The sequence below is a fragment of the Oryctolagus cuniculus genome, chromosome 2 (genome assembly GCF_051225735.1).
Source record: "Oryctolagus cuniculus isolate XC-2025 breed Fujian yellow rabbit chromosome 2, ASM5122573v1, whole genome shotgun sequence".
Classification (NCBI taxonomy): domain Eukaryota; kingdom Metazoa; phylum Chordata; class Mammalia; order Lagomorpha; family Leporidae; genus Oryctolagus; species Oryctolagus cuniculus.
In genome coordinates this window covers 197,535,695-197,554,773 of record NC_142868.1, presented here as the reverse complement: position 1 = coordinate 197,554,773, position 19,079 = coordinate 197,535,695, and the positions used below count along the sequence as shown (strand labels likewise).

Genomic DNA, 19,079 nt, shown 5'->3' with positions numbered 1-19,079 from the left:
TACATGGGTGAAATTAACATGTAGCACCTTCAAAATCTGTCAACCTATTTTTTTTTACTATTTATTTGACAGGTGGAGTTACAGACAGTGAGAGACAGAGACAGAAAGGTCTTCCTTCTGCTGGTTCACTCCCCTAATGGCTACCACGGCCGGTGCAGTGCCGATCCAAAGCCAGGAGCCAGGTGCTTCTCCTCGTCTCCCATGCGGGTGCAGGGCCCAGGGACTTGGGCCATCCTCTACTGCCCTCCCGGGCCACAGCAGAGAGCTAGACTGGAAGAGGAGCAACCAGGACTAGACCCTGGCACCGATATACGGGATGCTGGCGCCGCAGGCAGAGGATTAAGCAAGTGAGCCACAGCACTGGACCCCCAACCTATATATATATATATTTTTTTTTTTGACAGGCAGAGTGGACAGTGAGATAGAGAGACAGAGAGAAAGGTCTTCCTTTGCCGTTGGTTCACCCTCCAATGGCCGCCGCGGCCGGTGCGCTGCAGCCGGCGCACCACGCTGATCCGATGGCAGGAGCCAGGAGCCAGGAGCCAGGTGCTTTTCCTGGTCTCCCATGGGGTGCAGGGCCCAAGCTCTTGGGCCATCCTCCACTGCACTCCCTGGCCACAGCAGAGGGCTGGCCTGGAAGAGGGGCAACCGGGACAGAATCCGGCGCCCCGACCGGGACTAGAACCCGGTGTGCCGGCGCCGCTAGGCGGAGGATTAGCCTAGTGAGCCATGGCGCCGGCCCCCCCAACCTATATTTAAAACTGTTACATTATACAACATTCACCAACATTTTTATATTGGTGTTATCAAAAGAACCAAGAAAAACATCAATACATATACTTTCTTTCCTTGAAAACTTGTAATTTACTAAATCAAGAAGCCGACTTAGTTGCTAGTTTCTGAAGGGAAAGGTAAATGGTACTAGGCAAGTATTTTCCTTAAAAAGGGGACAGAAGGGGTCGGCGCTGTGGCACACCGGGTTAAGCCACCACCTGTGGCGCCGGCATCCCATATGGGTGCCTGTTCAAGTCCCAGCTGTGCCATTTCTGATCCAGCTCCCTGTTAATGTGTGTGGGAAAGCAACAGAACATGGCCTGAGTACCTGGCCCTTGTACCCACATGGGAGACCCAGAAGAAGCTCCTGATCAGCCCAACTCTGGCAATTCATTCCCACTTGGGGAGTGAACCAGCAGATGAAGATCTCTGTCACTCTGGCTTTCCAAAAAAAATAATAATAAAATAAATAAATAGATCTTTAAAAAAAAAAAAAAAAGCTGGAGCACAGAAAAGAACAGGAAGTTAAATCCTGGTTTGGTCTGGTCATAAGCAATCAAACCAGCAGATGAAAGTACTGATGCCTAACAGAAAGATATTCTATTAATTAAAAGCAGGTCAAAATTGCCTTGCTAGTTTAGTATATACGGGTCAAGTTTTGCACTATCCTATTAAGACTACTAAAGATAGAATATGGCTTGAGGCCAGCATTGTGGAGCAGTAGGTTAAGCTACCACTTGTGACACCAGTATCCCATATCGGAGCAATGGTTTTTGAGTCCTGGTTGCTCTCCTTCCTATCTAGCTCCCAGTTAGTACATCTGGGAAGGCATCACGAGATGGCCCAAGTACTGGGCTCTGGCGCCCATGTGTGAGAGAGACCAGGATGAAGTTCCTGGATTCTGGCTTCAGCCTGGCCCAGAGCTAGCTGCTTTTTGCAGCCATTTGGGGAAGGAACCAACAGATGGAAGATCTCTGTCTCTGTCTCTCCTTTCTGTCACTCTGCTTTTCAAATAAGTAAATCTTGGGGTGGGGGGGGGGTGGGGGGAGGACCTGAGTAGACATCTCTCCAAATAAGCACATGAAAATACGCTCAACATCCTGTATTCACCCAGGAGACGCAATCACAAATGTAATCAGATCCCATTCACACTCACTAGGATTGTTGAATATGTGGGGGTATCTAACTCAGAGTTACTATTAAACAGAATTACCATATGCCCCAGGTAGTTATCCAAGAGAATAGCAAAAATGTTCACACAAAAATCTGTAGGGGCTAGCATTGTAGTACAGCAGGCTAAGCTACTGCTTGCAATACCAGCACCTTATATTGGAGAGCTGGTTCAGTTCCAGCTGTTCCACTCCTAGTCCTGCTCTCTGCTACTGTGCCTGGGAAGGCAGCAGACGATGGCCCAATGCCTTGGGCCCCTGCCACTCACGTGGATGGAATTCCTGGCTCCTAGCTTTGGCCTAGGCCAGTCCTGGCTGTTGTGGCCATTTGGGGAGTGAATCAGAGGACAGAAGATCTCTCTGCAACGCTGCCTTTCAAATCAATCAATCAATCATCAATATAAAAAACAAACACAAAACACAAAAATCTCATCTTTAAAATTTATTTTTAGGCCGGCGCCGCAGCTCACTAGGCTAATCCTCTGCCTTGCGGCGCCAGCACACCGGGTTCTAGTCCGGGTCGGGGCGCCGGCTTCTGTCCTGGTTGCCCCTCTTCCAGGCTAGCTTTCTGCTGTGGCCAGGGAGTACAGTGGAGGATGGCCCAAGTAGTTGGGCCCTGCACCCCATGGGAGACCAGGAGAAGCACCTGGCTCCTGCCATCGGATCAGCGTGGTGCGCCGGCCACAGCACACCGGCCGCGGCAGCCATTGGAGGGTGAACCAACGGCAAAGGAAGACCTTTCTCTCTGTCTCTCTCTCACTGTCCACTCTGCCTGTCAAAAAAAAAAAAAAAAAAAAAATTTATTTTTAAATTTATTTCAGAGCCTTTGCACCCAATTGGGGAGTGAACCAGCAGATAGAAGACCTCTCTCTCTTTCTGCCTCTCCTCTGTGTAACTCTGATTTTCAAATAAATAAATAAATCTTTAAAAAAATTTTATTTCAGAGGGGCAGTGCTGTGGCATAGGAGACTGAGCCTCTACCTGTGGTGCCAGCATCCCATGTTGGGCACCGGTTTGTGTTCCAGCTGCTCCTTTTCTGATCCAGCTCTCTGCTATGGCCTGGGAAAGCACCTACCTGGGTGGGAGACCCAGAAAAAGCCCCTGCTTCGGATCGGCCCAGCTCCTGCCATTGCAGCCATTTGTGAAGTGAACCAACGGATAGAAGACTTCTCTCTGTCTGCCTCTGTCTATAACTCTACCTCTCAAATAAATAAATAAAATCTTAAAAGGACCCAAGGACTTGAGTCATTCATTACCTGCTGCCTCCCAGAGTATGCACTAGCAGGAACCTTAACTGGCAGTGGAGCTAGGACTTGAACCCAGGCACTCTATGGGGCATCCAATCAGCATCTTACCCAGCAGGCGAAACAACCACCCATGCGTTACTCTTAACCTACAGGTGGGATCAACCTAAACTGCACTAATGGACACGTGGATGAACCATGTGGTACACTCAAGCACAATATTCAGATGCATAGCACAATGTAGATAAAAAAGCAGCCAGATAACAAAATGATGACTCCTGTATGAGCCACTGAGACAGAAAGCACAGTGCTGGCTGTCAAGAGGAAACCGAGAGCCACTCTTTTTAACACTCTTTTTAACAGGTGTGGAGTCTGAGTCTGGGAAGATGAACTCTGGTGGTGATGGTTGTACAATATGAGTGTACCTGGAATCACTGAACTGTGCCCTTAAAAATGGTCAAGGCAGGGGTGGGCATTTAGTCTACAGGTTAAGATCCCAGTTTAGATGCCTACTTCCCGTATCAGAGCCTGCGGGTTTGAGACCCAGTGCCAGCTCCCAATCCCAGTGTCCCACCGGTGCAGACCCTGGGAGGCAGCACTGGCGGATTCTTTCCATCCATGTGAGCCACCTGAACTGAGTTCCCAGTTCCTGGCTTTAGCCTGCCCCCCAGCTGTTGTGGGCATCTGGGAATGAACTAGCAGGTGGGAGTAAGATGGCATATTTTAACTAAGCACAATGTAAGTTTCATTTTAAAAAGCAAACAGAAGTGAAATACTGACAAATGCCACGAAATGAGTGAGCCTTGGAAAGGTGCTAGTGAAAAGGCCACATACTGTGATTCCATTGTGAGTGTCCAGTGACCGAGCTTCTCATCACTATAACATAACGGAGAAAAGCTACTTGTCAAGGGTTGACTTCTCAGTTCTGGAGTTCACAGTCTAAGACCGCATGACCGTACTGGTCTGGTCACTGACAAAGGTGCAGGCTAGCATAGGCAGAGCAGGTGCAAAGAAACAATCACACGGAAAGCCAGGCAGCCGCAGAAAGGGAGCCAGCTCCCTCACGTGACTTCCCCATAGAGCCATCAGGAGCTCCACCCCAGCAGCCCGATCAATCACCTTCCCAGGGCCCTGCCTTCAGTCGTAAGTGGACTGTGTTTCCACTTCCCTCCCTCACACCTCTTTTATTTAAGACTTCAGGGTTCACGTGTCTGCTCGAGTTGGGGAGCTCCCAAAGTCACAGGTACAGAGAGCAAGCCAGAGAGAGATCTTCCACCTGCCGATTCCCTCCACAGATGGCCACAGTGGCCAGGGTTGAGCCAGGCTGAAGCCAGGAGCTGGGAACTCATCTGGGCCTCCCATGTGCATGGCAGGGGCCTAAGTACTTGGATGTCTCCAGCTGCTTTTCCCAGGCCATTAGCAGGGAGCTGGATCGGAAGTGGAGCAGCCAGGACACAAACCAGCACCCATATGGGATGCTGGCGTTGCAGGTGGCTTTACCTGCCAATGCCACGCGCCAGCACCAACCACCCCCGCTTTGTTAAAAAAGATTTCTTTATTTGAAAGTCAAGAGTTAGAGAGAGTGAGCATATGCGAGTCTGATCATGTTTAAACCACAGCATTCCAAATAAGCAAACTGGTGTGAGACAGAAAGTTGACTGGCACTAAGCACACATATCCCCCAAATAACTTCATGTGTACCAGGCTGAAGATCAGACCACCTAATATAAACACGCAGTTCTTAAAGAGCAAACATTCTGAGCTGTATTCAAGTAATGTCTGAAGGAATGAGCAAAATAAGAGGAAAATGGGAATTCTGATTCTACACAAGTCAAAGTAGGACTTAGCAGGACAGTAAGAGGTCTAACCTGAAGATCACTACTATGGTTTACTGGTTTCTCGCTCCCTCTCCCACTGATCTTCTTTCTACATACCTACAAACAGCAGCCATGACTGGCCTTTAAGCAAACACAGTTACAGAAGTCTTTACCACTGTGGTTTCACCACTTGCACCACTGCTTCTCCGTCTTTCCTAAGTGAAGTGTGCAGCCAATGTAAGAAGAGGGTGCTCAAAGCTCAAAAGTCAGTAAACTAAGGCTACAGCACAGAACTCATTAGTATCTCATTATCCCAAAGCAAACTGTTGTAAAAGAGGGGTGGCACAGCAGGTTAAGCTGCCATCTGCAACAATGGCATCTCACATGAGCACCAGTGTGAGTCTGGGCTGCTCCACTTTCAATTCAGACCCCTGCTAATGTGCCTGGGAAAGAAGGGAAACATGGCCCAAGTGTTTGGGCCCCTGCCACCCACATGGGAGACACAGAGGAAGCTCCTAGCTCCTGACTTCAGCCCAGCAGCAGCAGCCATCTGGGGAGAGAATCAGCGGGCGGAAGACTTACTGCTTCCCAAAGTTGTCTAGTTTTCAAATCTAAATGCAACCAACTCTGAAAGACTACTCTGCATATATTCCACGCGTGCCAACTCTGCTTTCTGCCTGGGTGGGGGGCAAGGGGAGAAAATACTAACTTACATCACCATTCCCAATACAAGGGAGCAGAAGCAGTTCCCACATGCCACCAGGTCTAGTTATTGTTGCAGGAATTAACTGCAATATTTTTTACTCAATTTTTTAAAAAAGATTTATTTAATTAATTTATTTATTTGCAAGTCAGAGTTACACAGAGAGAGGCGAGGCAGAGAGAGAGGGAGAGAGAGACACAGACAGAGAGACAGAGAGGTCTTCCACCTGATGGTTCACCCCCCAACTGGCTGCAACAGCTGCAGCTGTGCCGATCTGAAGCCAGGAGCTTCTTCTGGGTCACCCACATGGGTGCAGAGGCCCAAGGACTTGGACTATCTTCTGCTGCTTTCCCAGGCCATAGCAGAGAGCTGGATCGGACGTGAAGCAGCCGGGTCTCGAACTGGCGCCCATATGGGATGCTGGCACTTCAGGCCAGGGCGTTAACCCACTGCGCCACAGTGCTGGCCCCTTTTACTCAATCTTTAAAGTTGAGAGGAAAAAAACCTTTCCTTTCTTTTCTGGTTTACAAACTTATTTTCCTAGGTTAACGTGGAAGGTAAAGAGGTGGAGGCATGAGAAGAGAGGGGAATGTTTCACAAATCTCGTTACTGCTACCCCGCTGACTACTCAGAAAACGAACGGCTCAATCACTGAGCGCCGCAATGAATTCCCACAGAGCAGCAGTTTCCAAAGTGTGGTCAGGGGACCTCTTTCGGTTTCTCCACTTGTGTGTGGCAAAGGACAGGAGCACAAAGTCAAACCACCTAGGATGATGCTTTCTGCTTATTTCCCCCACTGTCACTCACCAGCGTCCTAGAAACTACAAGAAATGTGATACTGCAATAAAGTAAAACAATGCCACTAGTCTTAATTTTGAGTCCATTCTTAACCTAAACAATGTTATCAATTCACTTAGATGAGCTCCCTACAGCAGTCACATTCATGAAGCAGAGAGCAGAATGGTGAGGCCACGCCCTGTGGCACTGAGGGTTGAGGAGAGACTTGGAGGACCTAGAATGGAGCCCTTCCGGCTCGCTAATGCTCACCCCGGGAAGCCAGCGGATGATGGCTCAAGTAGCTGGGTGCTCTGGCGGTCGTGGGAGTTCGGGAGTGAATCAGCAGATGGAAGATCTTTCTCTGCTTTTCAAATAAGTAAAAATGAATACACTAAAATAAATGAAAAAAATGGTTGTTGGCAGAGGCTGAGGAAAGAACTGAGGTTTAATGGTTATAGCGTTTCAGCTGGGAGAGCTGAAAATGTCCTGGGGATAGGAGGTGACGCTGCACACAATGTAAATGCATCTAACGCCCAAGAACTGCACACTCACACAGTGCACTTTTATGTATTTCAGTTAAAACACACACAGCGGGCATCTGGTGCACTGGTTGACACGGCCTGGGTTTGAGTCCCAACTCTGCTTCTAATTCCAGCTTCTTGCTAATGTAACCTGGGTAGTAGCAGGTGATGGCTCAACTACTTGGGTCCTTGTCACACATGTGGGAGACCTAGAAAGAGTACCAGGCTCCTAGCTTGGATCTGGCCCAGCTCTGAGTGTTGGAGGGATTCTGGGAGTGAATCAGCAGATGGAAGGTGTCTCTCTTTCTGCTTTTCAAACAAAATAAATATTTAAAAACATCCATTCCTTATGGCTTTATTATTCTGTTTATTAATTATTCAAAGTGAATTATAAGTGAATAGTTTTAATGTCTAATAATGTGATTATCTATAATTTATACAACAAAGGTGCTCAAGGGCCGCTACATTTATTTATCTATTTATTTTGAGGGGCAGAAAGGCAGAAAAAGGGAAGGCAAAAGCTTTATACAGCCAGAGACAACTGTCAGAGATTCTCTACATAATATATTAAGTGACTTACTTTATATTACTTACTGTAATATAGATTTCCGTTTCTGAAATTATACCAAAGCAGTCTACTAAAATTAGTCTTTAGGACAGCTACCATTTTTTAAGATTTATTTTTTTATTTGAAAGAGTTGGAGAGATAGAAAGAGATCTTCCATCCACTAGCTCACTCCTCAGATGGCCACAGTGGCCAGAGCTGGGGCCAGACCGAAGCCAGAAGCCAGGAGCTTCTTTTGGGTCTCCCACATGGCAGGGGCCCAAACACTTAAGCCATCTTTGGCTGCTTTCCCAGGCCACTAGCAGGGAGCTGGATGGGAGGTGGAGCAGCCAGGACTCAAATCATCGTCCAAATGGGATGCCCGCATTGCAGGTGGCAGCTTTACCTGCTATGCCATGATGCTGCCCCCAGGACAGGTATCTGTTAGCCTACGGCGTTTACAGAAGTGATCTTAAACAGTGTCTGGTTCAAGGTCACTCTGTAAACAATACATTTGGGGCAGCTTTGTGGTGGCAGTGACTGCTCCACTTCAGATCCAGCTTCCTGCCAATATGCATGGGAAGGCAGAGGATGGCCTGAGCACCTGGGCCCCGTCCATTCATGAGAGACTAGGACGAAGTTCCTGGCTCCTGTTTCCAGTCTGGCCCAGACCTGGCTTTTGCCGCCATTTGGGGAACGAACCAGTGGATGGAAGATCTCTCCTGGCCTTTCAAATTAACTAATTTTTAAAAAGAGAAACACTGTTCCCAAACATCCCAGGGGGTTTATAGAAGCCCTGTGATTTCTCCAATTTGCCATTTCTTCACAGCCCAGTACTTAATTCTCCCAGACACCTTACCCAGGCCATTTGATACTGCCCAGTGATAGCTCTGCTCCTCCCAGCAGCACTCAGTAGGATCACACACGACTCCTGAGGCCTTCATTTCACTAATACCACCAGCTTTTCAACAATTCATGTATCACTTGACAACAACACATTCTTCAACCTGAACAGACCCAGAAATTTTCATTCCAGGGGCCGGTGCTATGGTATAGCGGGTACAGCCGCCACCTGCAGTGCCAGCATCCCAAGTGGGCACCAGTTCAAGTCCTGGTGCTTTATGACCCAGCTCTCTGCTCTGGCCTGGGAAAGCAGCAGAAGATGGCCCAAGTCCTAGGGACCCTGCATCCGCTTGGGAGACCCAGAGGAAGCTCCTGGCTCCTGATCGGCACAGCTCTGGCCATTGTGGCCATCTGGGGAGTGAACCAGCAAATGGAAGGACTTTCTCTCTCTCTCTGCCTCTCAAATAAATCTAAAAAAAAAGAAAGAAAAAGAAAATTTTATTCCAACTCCCAGTTTTTCAAATGAGACTGAGGGACAGACAAGTTGGTGAATCTGCTCTAACCTCTCCCGGAGCTCCACTCAGAGTTCGCTTTCGTCTTCTTTGGCCCTCTTAGCCTCTTTTCTCTCTAAAGAGCACTCACTTGGATTTAAACCTTTTTTCTATGCTTCTGCGGTTCAGTAACTCAATGCAGTAGTCTTCAGGAGTCAGGGGTGACCACCGTGGAGTATTCTGTGCACTGAACAGTACAGCTGTCTGTGCCCCAATACTCTACGACAAGCAAAGAGGAGGTGGAGGGACTCTGCCATCTTGGATAAAATGTCTGGCTGTCCTTCAAGGTCACTCTGCTCTACAGCCCTCTGCAATGAAGTCCGCTGTACCTACTGCCTTCACCGAATTCTCCTGCCTTTCTAACAGAGAAGAAAACCTTGTTTTAACATGCATGTTTAGAAACTTTAAATGTACCTCTTCTTTCATTATTTCAACAGACTCCTTATCCAACTACCAATATGTCAATCATTACTCGTGTTCACAAGCCCGATACATCACTCCGTTGTCTGAAAGACTGGACTGGCTGGACTCCAAGCACGAATCCTGGATGCTGCCACATGCACACCACTCAAAACCCCTCACCGTGTCCCTACTCCACCCAAAGAGGAACCCCTCACTACCAACTCTTACAGACCACAGTGCCCATCTTCCAGGTTCTCTGCTCCAACAGCTCTGCACACTGAAGCCTGCTTCCCCCACGCCGGCCCTACTATTCTGTGTATTTCCTCAGCTTGGGATACTCACACACACACACACACACACACACCCCGCCCAATGCTCAACCCAAAAGCCACGATTTTCAGTGAGCCTTCCTAGAGGCTTGTTTCCTTCAACGCGCCCAGCATTCTGCTCACAACCATCTTTGGGAATCACCTTGCATTCTGGACATTTGGGAATTTCTCACACGCACCTGGACTACACATTACAGGAGGGCAAAGCCACGGCTCTTGGCCCGTTCACACTGCACACAGGAAGCTCTCGTTTATGGCTGCCAACTCAGAAATGTGTTTTCCCAGGGTATTTTTTAGACGGGCCATCAAGCTGAAATTAGTCTCTTAAACCACGTTACTAATAAAATGTTTTACTTACGCATTAGTGTCTCATCAATCAGGCTAAACTCTTATTTCCTCACAGCATTTAAAAAGAATGTCCTTATTTCAGAGTTCTCTCCCATGAACCATCTGCCTGAGAAACCTGGCCTCACTGAAGCCACTACCGATTCAGCCAAGTCCCCTCCACTTACCCAAAATTCGTTGACAGCCATAAAATAAAACAAACATTTCTTTGGCTCAGAGCTAACTGGCTAGAGAACAGGAAGAACCTAGGGCTAATTCTGAGTTGTGGCAGGGTAACTAACACATGGCAAAGTAATAACCGAACAGAAAGAGTTTGAAAGCTGCTGTGAGGGTGCCTGAAACACGCACAGGAAACTTGAGAAATGGAGCAGACGATGCCCTCCATAGCCACTACGTGTGTGGAAGTGAAGTCTCCCAGCCCTACTAAGCTGGCAAACTCACTCGACACAGAGCGTTCACATCTTCCCTTATGCCCAGCAGGAGCTACAGGCTAAGGACGCGCGGACGAAGTGGGCAGTCTCGCCTTCCTAAAGCAAACAATCCCCACAGTTCTCCCCACTTCAGTGCACTCTGTACTGCCCCCAAGTATTAGCTATTTCCATCAGACAGGACTTTGTTTATGTTATCTGTCATTTATAGGAGAAAAAGATGGGTTTAAAAAAGAAATATTTTTTTTCCTAGGGTGGAGAAGGAAACAGTCTGATGGATGGAGATGTAACAGGCAAAAAAATTTTTTTCTTCTACGCCCTTTTGAAAAATCCCGACCCAGCCCCCTAAACACGCTGTGGAACAAACACGTGCAAGGCCGGCAAGGCTCTTGTCAAAGCGGCCCGAGAGGGGCAGGCGACACTCCGGGACACAATGCCAGCACTGCACACTTATCTCCCGGATCAGAAAGCGTTTCGCCATGACAAAGCTAAAACTGTCCGCTCTCGCTAGTAACGGTGAATCACCGGGGCCACCCACTCCTCCCGGCAGCCGCCCTGACCCTGGGCAGTCCAGAACCTGGAAAGCACCAGAAGCGAGCCCGGGGGCACGCGCCAGCGTCTGGGGACCGCGAGGCGACGGCGACGACAGCCACCAGCCTGAGCCCACGTCGCGTGCACCAACCGCCCGCCGCTCCCACTCGGGAAAGCGAAGTGTCCGCCTCGTCCCACCTGCTCAGGGCCCGCCCCTCCACGCACAAAGGGAGCGCGCGGGGCTCCTCCGGCCCGCCCCCGCCCCACTCACCAGCACCGTGGTGCAGATGGCCCGCAGCTCCGACTCCACCTTCTCCCGGTAGTCTCTGATGAGCTGCAGCTTCTTGTCCGACGTGTCGGTCTTCTGCTCGATGCTCGAGATGACCCTCCAGGCGGACCGGCGGCCCCCGACCACGTTCTTGTAGGCCACCGAGAGCAGGTTGCGCTCCTCGTTGGACAGCTCGGCGCCCTGCTCCGTCACGGCCTTCATGCAGGTGGCCATGTCGTCGTAGCGCTCGGCCTGCTCGGCCAGCTTGGCCTTCTGGATCAGCTCCGTCTTCTCCATGGCGGGCGCCGAGCACGAGCGGGTCGCGACGAGGGCCTCCGCGAGGGCTGCGCGGGGCGGGGCGGGGCGGCGGGCCGAGGACAAAAAGGAGGGCGGGCAGCGCGTCAGACAATGCGGCCCGCCGCCCCGCCGCCCGCTTTTGTCTGCCCGCGCCCGCCGCCCGCGTGCGTGGCCCTCGCCCCCCGCCCGCGCCGGGCGCCCGCCGCCCGCAGCCGCCCCGCGCCCGGGCCCGCGGCGGGAGGGCAGCGCGCCGGGGGCCGCGGGAGGGCCGCTCCCGCCACGCGCGCGCCCCAAGATGGAAGCGGCCGTTGGCCCCGCACCGCGCCGCCGGGAGCCGTCCCTGAGGGAGCACGGCGCCGGCAGACGGCCGCCCCCGGCGCCGCGCCCCCCAGCCCGGCCCCACGGGCCCCCGCGCGGCCGCAGCAGGCCCGCGGGCCGCCTCCGGAGCTCACCTTCACGTCTCGGCGGCCGCGACGCGAGTCCCACCACTTTGATCTGCCTTGGGCTTTAGCCGAGGACCCTCCCGTCTCAGCCTACCCCGCGGCCGAGCGGCGGGCCGCCGCCCAATGGCGCGCCGAGCCTCCCGGGAGGGTCCCGCCTCCCGCCCCGCGGCTGGCCAATGAGGGCTGAGCGCGCGGAAGGGGGCGCGAGGGGCGGGACGAGAGGCGACGCGGCGGCTCGGAGGGTGGGTCGGCTTGGGCAAGCTCGGTTGGCCGGCAGGCTGCGGCTTCGGCCACGGGGTTTCCTCCAATTAGATCCAGGGTACAAGGACGTCACTGTTGCCATGGCGATGCTGTTACCCACTCGCCTCTCCTCCCCGCCGCCCCGGCGCCCCTGGGCGCGGCGCGCGCGACCCCCGCGACCCCCGCGGCAGGGTGCGGGGCGCCCGGCCGGCCCGGACTGGAGGCCGGAGCTCGGCGGGCGGCCGGCTCTGCCCTGTGCCGGCGCACGCCCCGGCCTTTCCTCCACCGCCCTGTCTGTGACAAAGGTTTGGAGCTCGCGACGGCGCAGCCCAGCCTTTCTAATGACGTCGCCATCAGGGCTGCGAATTAGAGAGAATCCCATCCCCATCGGAAAGGGGAGTTGGCTCCTGGAGGAAGCGGCTAGTGCAGGAGCAGCTGGGGTTTCCAGACGGGCACCCCGAACCCCCGTGCTGGCAGGCAGGCGGGGATCCCGGCGGCCCCGGGCTGGGGATCGTCTTTATTAAAAAGTGGGAGATGCCCTGGGCGCGCAGCTAGGGCCGGGACGCCCCTGCCTGCGCCCAGCAGTGTTCGTGGTCCCCCCACCCCCCACCGGGTTATTCGTGTTTCCCACATCGTCGTCTTCGGTGCCCGCGCTCCTTATTTTTGCAGAGCTAAAACTCGCTCCCGCGTGTCCACTCCTGATTTTTCTCCTCGTGGGGACCGCGCTTCTGGAAGGGAGTCCCTTTAACCTGCCCCTCCCCCCGGCACCGCCCAGTCCCCCGCGCTCCACCCACGGTGGCTGTGCGGCTGGGCTGGGGAGGGGGCTGCTTCTGCAGCTTCCTCCCGTGAACGTAGGCTCCCGGAGCTGCTGGGACCCCCGCTCCAGGACGCCCAGGGGGCGGGCGGTGGTCAAGGACACCGCAGGTGGGAAGGAATCCAAGAGGCTCTCCTACAGGGGAGGGTCCGAGAGCAGGGGCAGGTGGGGGGAGGCTGCCTCCCGGCTGCCCCTCCCTGTCCCTACTGCTGAAGGTCGCTTTGTGCTCTGCTGGGCGGGGGCGGCCCGGGGTTGGAAGGGGCCTGTGTCCTCCGGTAGAAATGTCTTTCTGTCTCCCAGCCTCCCGCTGCAGGGCCCTGCTGTTATTTCTGGAATCCCCGGGGCTGGGACTGCAGACACACGAGTGTTTATGGCCCTGTGGGCTGGGGTGGAGCAGGACACTGAGAGATCCCTGTGCGCAGGGTTTGCAGGGGGAAGTTCAGATAAAATGCCTTCTCTATGACCCACAGGTTTCAAGCTTGCCAAAATCAGAGACAGTCCCAGGCAAGGGGGGGTGGGGGAGTGGGCAGAGACCCTTGAGAGGGGTGGCCGGGGGACTGAACCTCTGTGGTAGGGAGGAGGGGGCTGGAACGCCCCACGCTCTGTCAGAAAGCTGGGCTGACCTTGTCGGCTCTGTACCGTGGTCCCTGACATCTCCGCTGTCGTCCCATCAAATATTGACTCAGCACCTGCTCCTCCGACAGCCGTGACCTTCCGGAATCATGGGCGGAAGCTGCCTTGAAACGGGGATGCAGCATTTTGGGAGGTTCCGGGGGTCAAAAGGCGTCTGTCCCCAAAGGAACTTAGGCGGGAGGGTGAGGCGGTCCCGGGTCCCAGACAGCGTTAACACGCGTGGAGCCATGGCACGCAAACAGCGCTCCCCTGAGTCTTCGGCAAAGATGACCTCATTTGATCTGGCAACTGCCACGCCAAGACAGGCCCATGACGGTCACCAGGTCACAGGTAAGGCAGCTGAGGCATGGGAACTGTGGCCCAGGTCACACAGCCGGGAGTGGCACAGCAGACCCCGATCCAGGACTGGGTGCTGGAGGCCGCAGCGGCCTCCTCCTGGCCCCTCCTCGGATCCCAGAGAGGATCCGACCACCGCGTGTCCTCCAGGGGTGTGTCCACGTACCTAAGCAGCGTGTCACACGTCCCGTCCGAGATCTCCAGGAAATGGACAAAGAGGCCCCAGCGAAGTTACTGCCTCATTCATTTGAGGTTCTTGTTGTTGTTTTTTTTTTTTTCTAAATTACCTGGTATGAACAGGAGGGAGCACACACTGAGCTAGAGCCACAAGATCCCAAATCCCAGCCCTGCCGTTTGTGATTTGGCCACCGGCACCTTGATGTTCTTGGAACCTCAGTTTCCTGTCCCCGTGACCCCTAGGAAGAATCCCACATCTCCTGGTGGATGCTGAGGGAGCTGCCACTCCGGCGGCCTCTAGCCAGTGTGCAGCGAGCAGAGTCTGCCCGCCCCTTTCCCTCTGCTCGGGGGTGGGGCACTGGGGGACTGAGAGGTGGCTGTTTTGCCTCTAGGACCCTTCGCGCCTTGTGAGTGAAGGCTTCTGCCTTGAATCGTTGTCAGTAGAGCTGAGGGCCGGCAGCACGGCTGCTTGCAGGGTGTTCCCGGGTGAGCTGACTCGGTGGTTCATCTGCCCCCAGCTGCCACCCGCAGCTGCTCCCTGTTCCCCTGACCTCCACCCTGCCTCCAATAAAAGCAAGTGGGGGCCCCCCACCCCCCACAATGTCCCACAGAATTATCATCAGCGCCTCCATGCTGGGGACGGTTAAGGAGCTATCTGCACTCCTCACCCATAGGTGCTGACGAGAACCTGTGGAGGCAGGGATCCGAGGACAGCACAGGCAGCCGAACCTGGAAAGCCCCCCCAGGACCCCCAGGTCCAAGCCGGACTTCCTTTATTCCATGCAATGGGCACTCCCATGTGCCCCTTCGGCTGGGTCACCGCGCCCAGATATTCGGTCAAGCAGGGTGCTGGGTGCTTCTGGGAGAGAGTTTCGAGAGACTCACGTTGCTGTCAGGGGACTCTGCGTAAGCAGATGGCCCTCCCTCATGTGGGTGGGCTGTATCCAACCCGCCGAAGGGCCGGCTCCAGCAAGAAGGCTGGTCGCCTCTGAGCAAGAGAGACTTCTGCAGCTGTCAGCCTGGTCCGCAGCCAGGGTCTCCCTGGGTCGGCAGCTGATGGCCTGCACACTGGAACTGGAAGGGCAGCTGTCCTTGGATACCTCCGTGACTGTGCGATCCAGTTCCTTATAATCTCCTTCTCTCGATAAATAGACAGATAGATAGATAGATAGAGATACAGATAAAGGTAGATAGATAGACACACATTCGTGTGTTGTGTGTGTATTCTAAAGGATATATATGAAGGTATTTTGAAAAGTTTGGGCCGGCACCCCGGCTCAATAGGCTAATCCTCTGCCTGTGGCGCCAGCACCCCGGGTTCTAGTTCCAGTAGGGGCGCTGGATTCTGTCCCGGTTGCGCCTCTTCCTGTCCAGCTCTCTGCTGTGGCCTGGGAAGGCAGTGGAGGATGGCCCAAGTGCTTGGGCCCTGCACCCGCATGGGAGACCAGGAAAAGCACCTGGCTCCTGGCTTCGGATCAGCGTGGTGCGCCGGCTGCAGCGGCCATTGGGGGATGAACCAATGGAAAAGGAAGACCTTTCTCTCTGTCTCTCTCTCACTGTCCACTCTGCCTGTCAAAAAAAAAAAAAAAAAAAAAAAAAAAAAAGTTTGTGCGAATGGAAGTAACGAGTACTGTGCCGTTCCCATGAACTTGTTGAAGACCGTTCATGTAGTCTATGGGTTTGATCGCTCTGGAGAACCCCAATACAGTCAGTGTTTTCCCTCAGCAGCGATGTGAATGTCTTTTATCAGCTGGACGAGTGTGTCCACGACCTGTCAGTCTCTCCTCGCTCCCTTGGGCTCCTCCAGGGTCAGGGATTTGGCTTTGGCCTTGTCTGCCCCGTGCCCTCTCCACAGCTGGCTGAAGTTAGCTCCAGTTGCCCCCGCTGGCCAGCTGGTTGGACTGCGGCTCACAGGTTAAATCTGTAAGCTTTCGATTTACGATTCACAGACAGGTCTGCCCGACTTCCATCCGCCCCTGCCACCATTGCGACTCCGCACTGCCTGCGGTGGGGGACAGGAGCTCCGATGTGTGTTGGCCCGGGAACAATGTTTAGTTCCTGGAGCTGGTGGGTGGTTAAATATATGTCTACTGGTGAGTCAGGGACTGATTTTGTTTTCCTGTGGAAGGCTCAAGACTTCTGCAGCGGGGGAGGCCCTTGTCTGGCCAGTGTTTCTCTCTCCTCCCTTCCCACTGTCGGTGTCAGACTCCCAGTGGGGAGGGTTCCATCCCATCTCCCTGTCCCTGGTGGCTTCCCTGCCCCACAGCAGGTGTGCGCAGCGAAGTTTTGCTCTGCGAATGCGCCTGGGCCGCAGGGATGCTTTTCCAACAACACTGGTCATTGGATGTGTCTCACCATGTACCGTGCCTGGAACGTGGGAACCCCACACAGTGGAAGCCTCCATAGCAGAGACGCACGTACCGTGTGCGTCTGCTCACTCAGCACACTGAGGACCTGGAGGTCGTGCGGGAGATCCCAGAACCATCAAGAGGCTGTCGCCAAGTGCAGGCACAGCAGGCTGCAGGGAGCGCTCTCCCAGCCCTAACTCAGCCTCCACCTCCTGTTCATCACACCGCGAATAGGGGTCTGCCATGTGCCAGATGCTGCCTTAGGGCTGGGGTTTCCAGAATGATTGAGATACAGTCTGTGCCCATCAGGGCCTGCCAGAGAGCACAGGTTAGACACCTAACAGGAAGGGCCCCTTTCTGTGTAGCTCCCTGATGCTCAGTGACATGGCTTCCCACCCCACAGGAATCCGAAGCTTTAACTTAGAAGCTAGAAGCAGGCTCACTCCTGGCTGGCGCTGTCCTCCTCGACAGACGATTCTGATACAGGAAGAGCTGCGGCTCGGGCCCAGCCTAGGCGCGTGGCCGCGGCTTCCGTAACCCATGCAAGGCGATCCCCCGGCAGGGCGGAGACAGCAAACCGGCATCAAGCGGATGAACCACCAATTATTTGCAGAGCAATGGCCTGTGTGTCTCAGGCAGGGCTGAGGCAATTAGGAACAGCCTTCCTCGTTGCAAAAGGCATTTATTGTGTTCTCATGTTTGTGTTGCTGCTGAAGAAGTCAGGCATATCCACACATATGCATATTTAATATTCAGAGCGTTGGGATTTTGTTTTAAGGTTTTGGCACATAAAGCCACAAGCCCTCCACCTTCCCCTGAGCCGTGACTCATCTCCAGACAATTCGGGGTAGTTGAACGGATGAATGAGCACAGAACAGCTCCAGAACAATGCACACAGGACCGATTGTGTGCCGCTCACAGTCAGTGCTATGGGAGTCGAGAGAAGGGAGACGTGAGTGTGGGCGCAGCCATGAGAGACTGCGGGAACCAGAAGCTTCGCGGTGAAAGGGCTCGTCGCTGTAGGAAGCTGGGGGGGCCGCCAGCCCGACACGGGGCTGCATTTGCACGCTGCCCGCTGGCTGGGAAGGGGAGGAAGCCGTGCTGCTCCTCCTGGACACAGCTGAGCCCTGGGATAAGATGTGGGATTGGTGACCACCCAGGAGGCGAGGCCGATGCTGTTCTCCCTCTTCACCCACCCGCGGCCTTGTGCCATACCCAGCTCAGCCATCGGGTGCACAGGCACTGCCCGAGCCCAGGTAGTGCTGCAGAGGCGGAGTGTGCTCCACCCTCTCCAGCAGGGACAGTCTTGTGTGGTACTGTCACGTGAACTTGCTACCTAAATCCTTGCACCATCAGTCAGCGGCAGCTTAGCATTGTTAGACCCGGGAGCCAGGGGACCTGAGTTCAAGTGGTGGCTCCACTACTCACTGGTGGTCTTGGGTAGATTACTTGGCCGCTCCGTGCCTCAGTTTCCCTATTTGTACTATGGATTGGTGACAGCAACGAGAGCTACCCATTGGGGGTTCTGTGATCTGATGAGGTCTTCTGGCCACCCCTATCCTGTAAACTTCCCCATGGCTCCCTCCTCTCTGTGGGTCAGCCTCCTCTGGGCTTTGCTCCACTGCCCTCTGGGCTCGTATCCTCACCAGGCCACTGCTCAGTGAGTCTTGCAACTCCCACCTGAGTCAACGCTGCCTCTGCAGGAAGCCAGGTGCACCCCCTCTGCCCTGTGCTCCCCAAAGGTACGACACTTGGCTTTGCTCTTCGGGGTCTGCCTGCCACTGGGTCCAAGACACTATGGGTGGAGACTCTGTCGCTGCCATTGGCCTGTGTGGCCCCAGTGGCTGGGAGAGCACTTGGCCGAGCTCTGTGGCTGGGTGGGCACATTCATCCAGGCTGGGCAGAGAAGTCCCGGCCAGTGCACAGGGCCCCAGGGCCAGGGTGAGCTAAGGCCGCTGCTCAGGATGGTTCCGACGTCTGGCTGGGGCCCAACCGGCAGCTGGAAGCACCACGATTCTAGCTGGGGGGGGGCTGGAAGACCCAGGCGGCCTCGACCACCCTCCTGCCCCTTGGCCACGTCCAGCCCTACAAACAGATTCCCACTCACACTCGAAGGCCTTGCAGATGAGGATCCAGAGACTAAGACTTGCAGAAAGAACACTTCGAATGTAAACAAACCCCCGGGATTGTTTGGCCAATTTCTCTTCTGGACTTCCTTCAACCGGGGTAAGCCCAGGTGAGAAAGCTGGGGGCCTCCAACATCTAAGCAAAAGACATAAAAGCTTGTTCATCCAGAGCTGCCCGGGAGAAGGGGCATGTCTCCACACTGCTCAGCTATTAATATCCCATGAGGTGCTCTCCGCCCGGGGCTGCGGCTGCGACCATCAGTGTTAATGAGCAGACGGCCTCCAGCCTCTCTCTCTCCCTGCTCCTGGTTCTGAAGCTCAGGGTGCAGCCAGCACACTGACAAAGCCAGCCGCAGCCTGAAAGATCAGGCAGGGCACGCATTGCTGGAATGTGTTCAAACAGAATCCAGAGGCAGCAG

General features: G+C 54.1%; 1 protein-coding gene and 1 long non-coding RNA gene across 2 annotated transcripts in view; both read right to left on the bottom strand.

Annotated features, from left to right (window-relative positions):
* YWHAQ (tyrosine 3-monooxygenase/tryptophan 5-monooxygenase activation protein theta) overlaps positions 1–12,133 on the bottom strand; it is a 32,125-nt gene extending 19,992 nt beyond the window's left edge. The window contains 2 exon segments of the mRNA NM_001082168.3: positions 11,250–11,590; positions 11,996–12,133. Of these exon segments, the coding sequence (NP_001075637.2) occupies positions 11,250–11,543 (294 nt within the window). The 5' untranslated portion in view covers positions 11,544–11,590; positions 11,996–12,133.
* LOC149128206 (uncharacterized) lies at positions 2,371–6,875 on the bottom strand. Its single transcript, XR_016229562.1, has 2 exons — positions 6,755–6,875; positions 2,371–2,715 (listed from the first exon to the last, which is right to left on the bottom strand). It is a non-coding gene; the product is annotated as an uncharacterized LOC149128206 (long non-coding RNA).
* Positions 12,134–19,079: the final 6,946 nt, after the last annotated feature.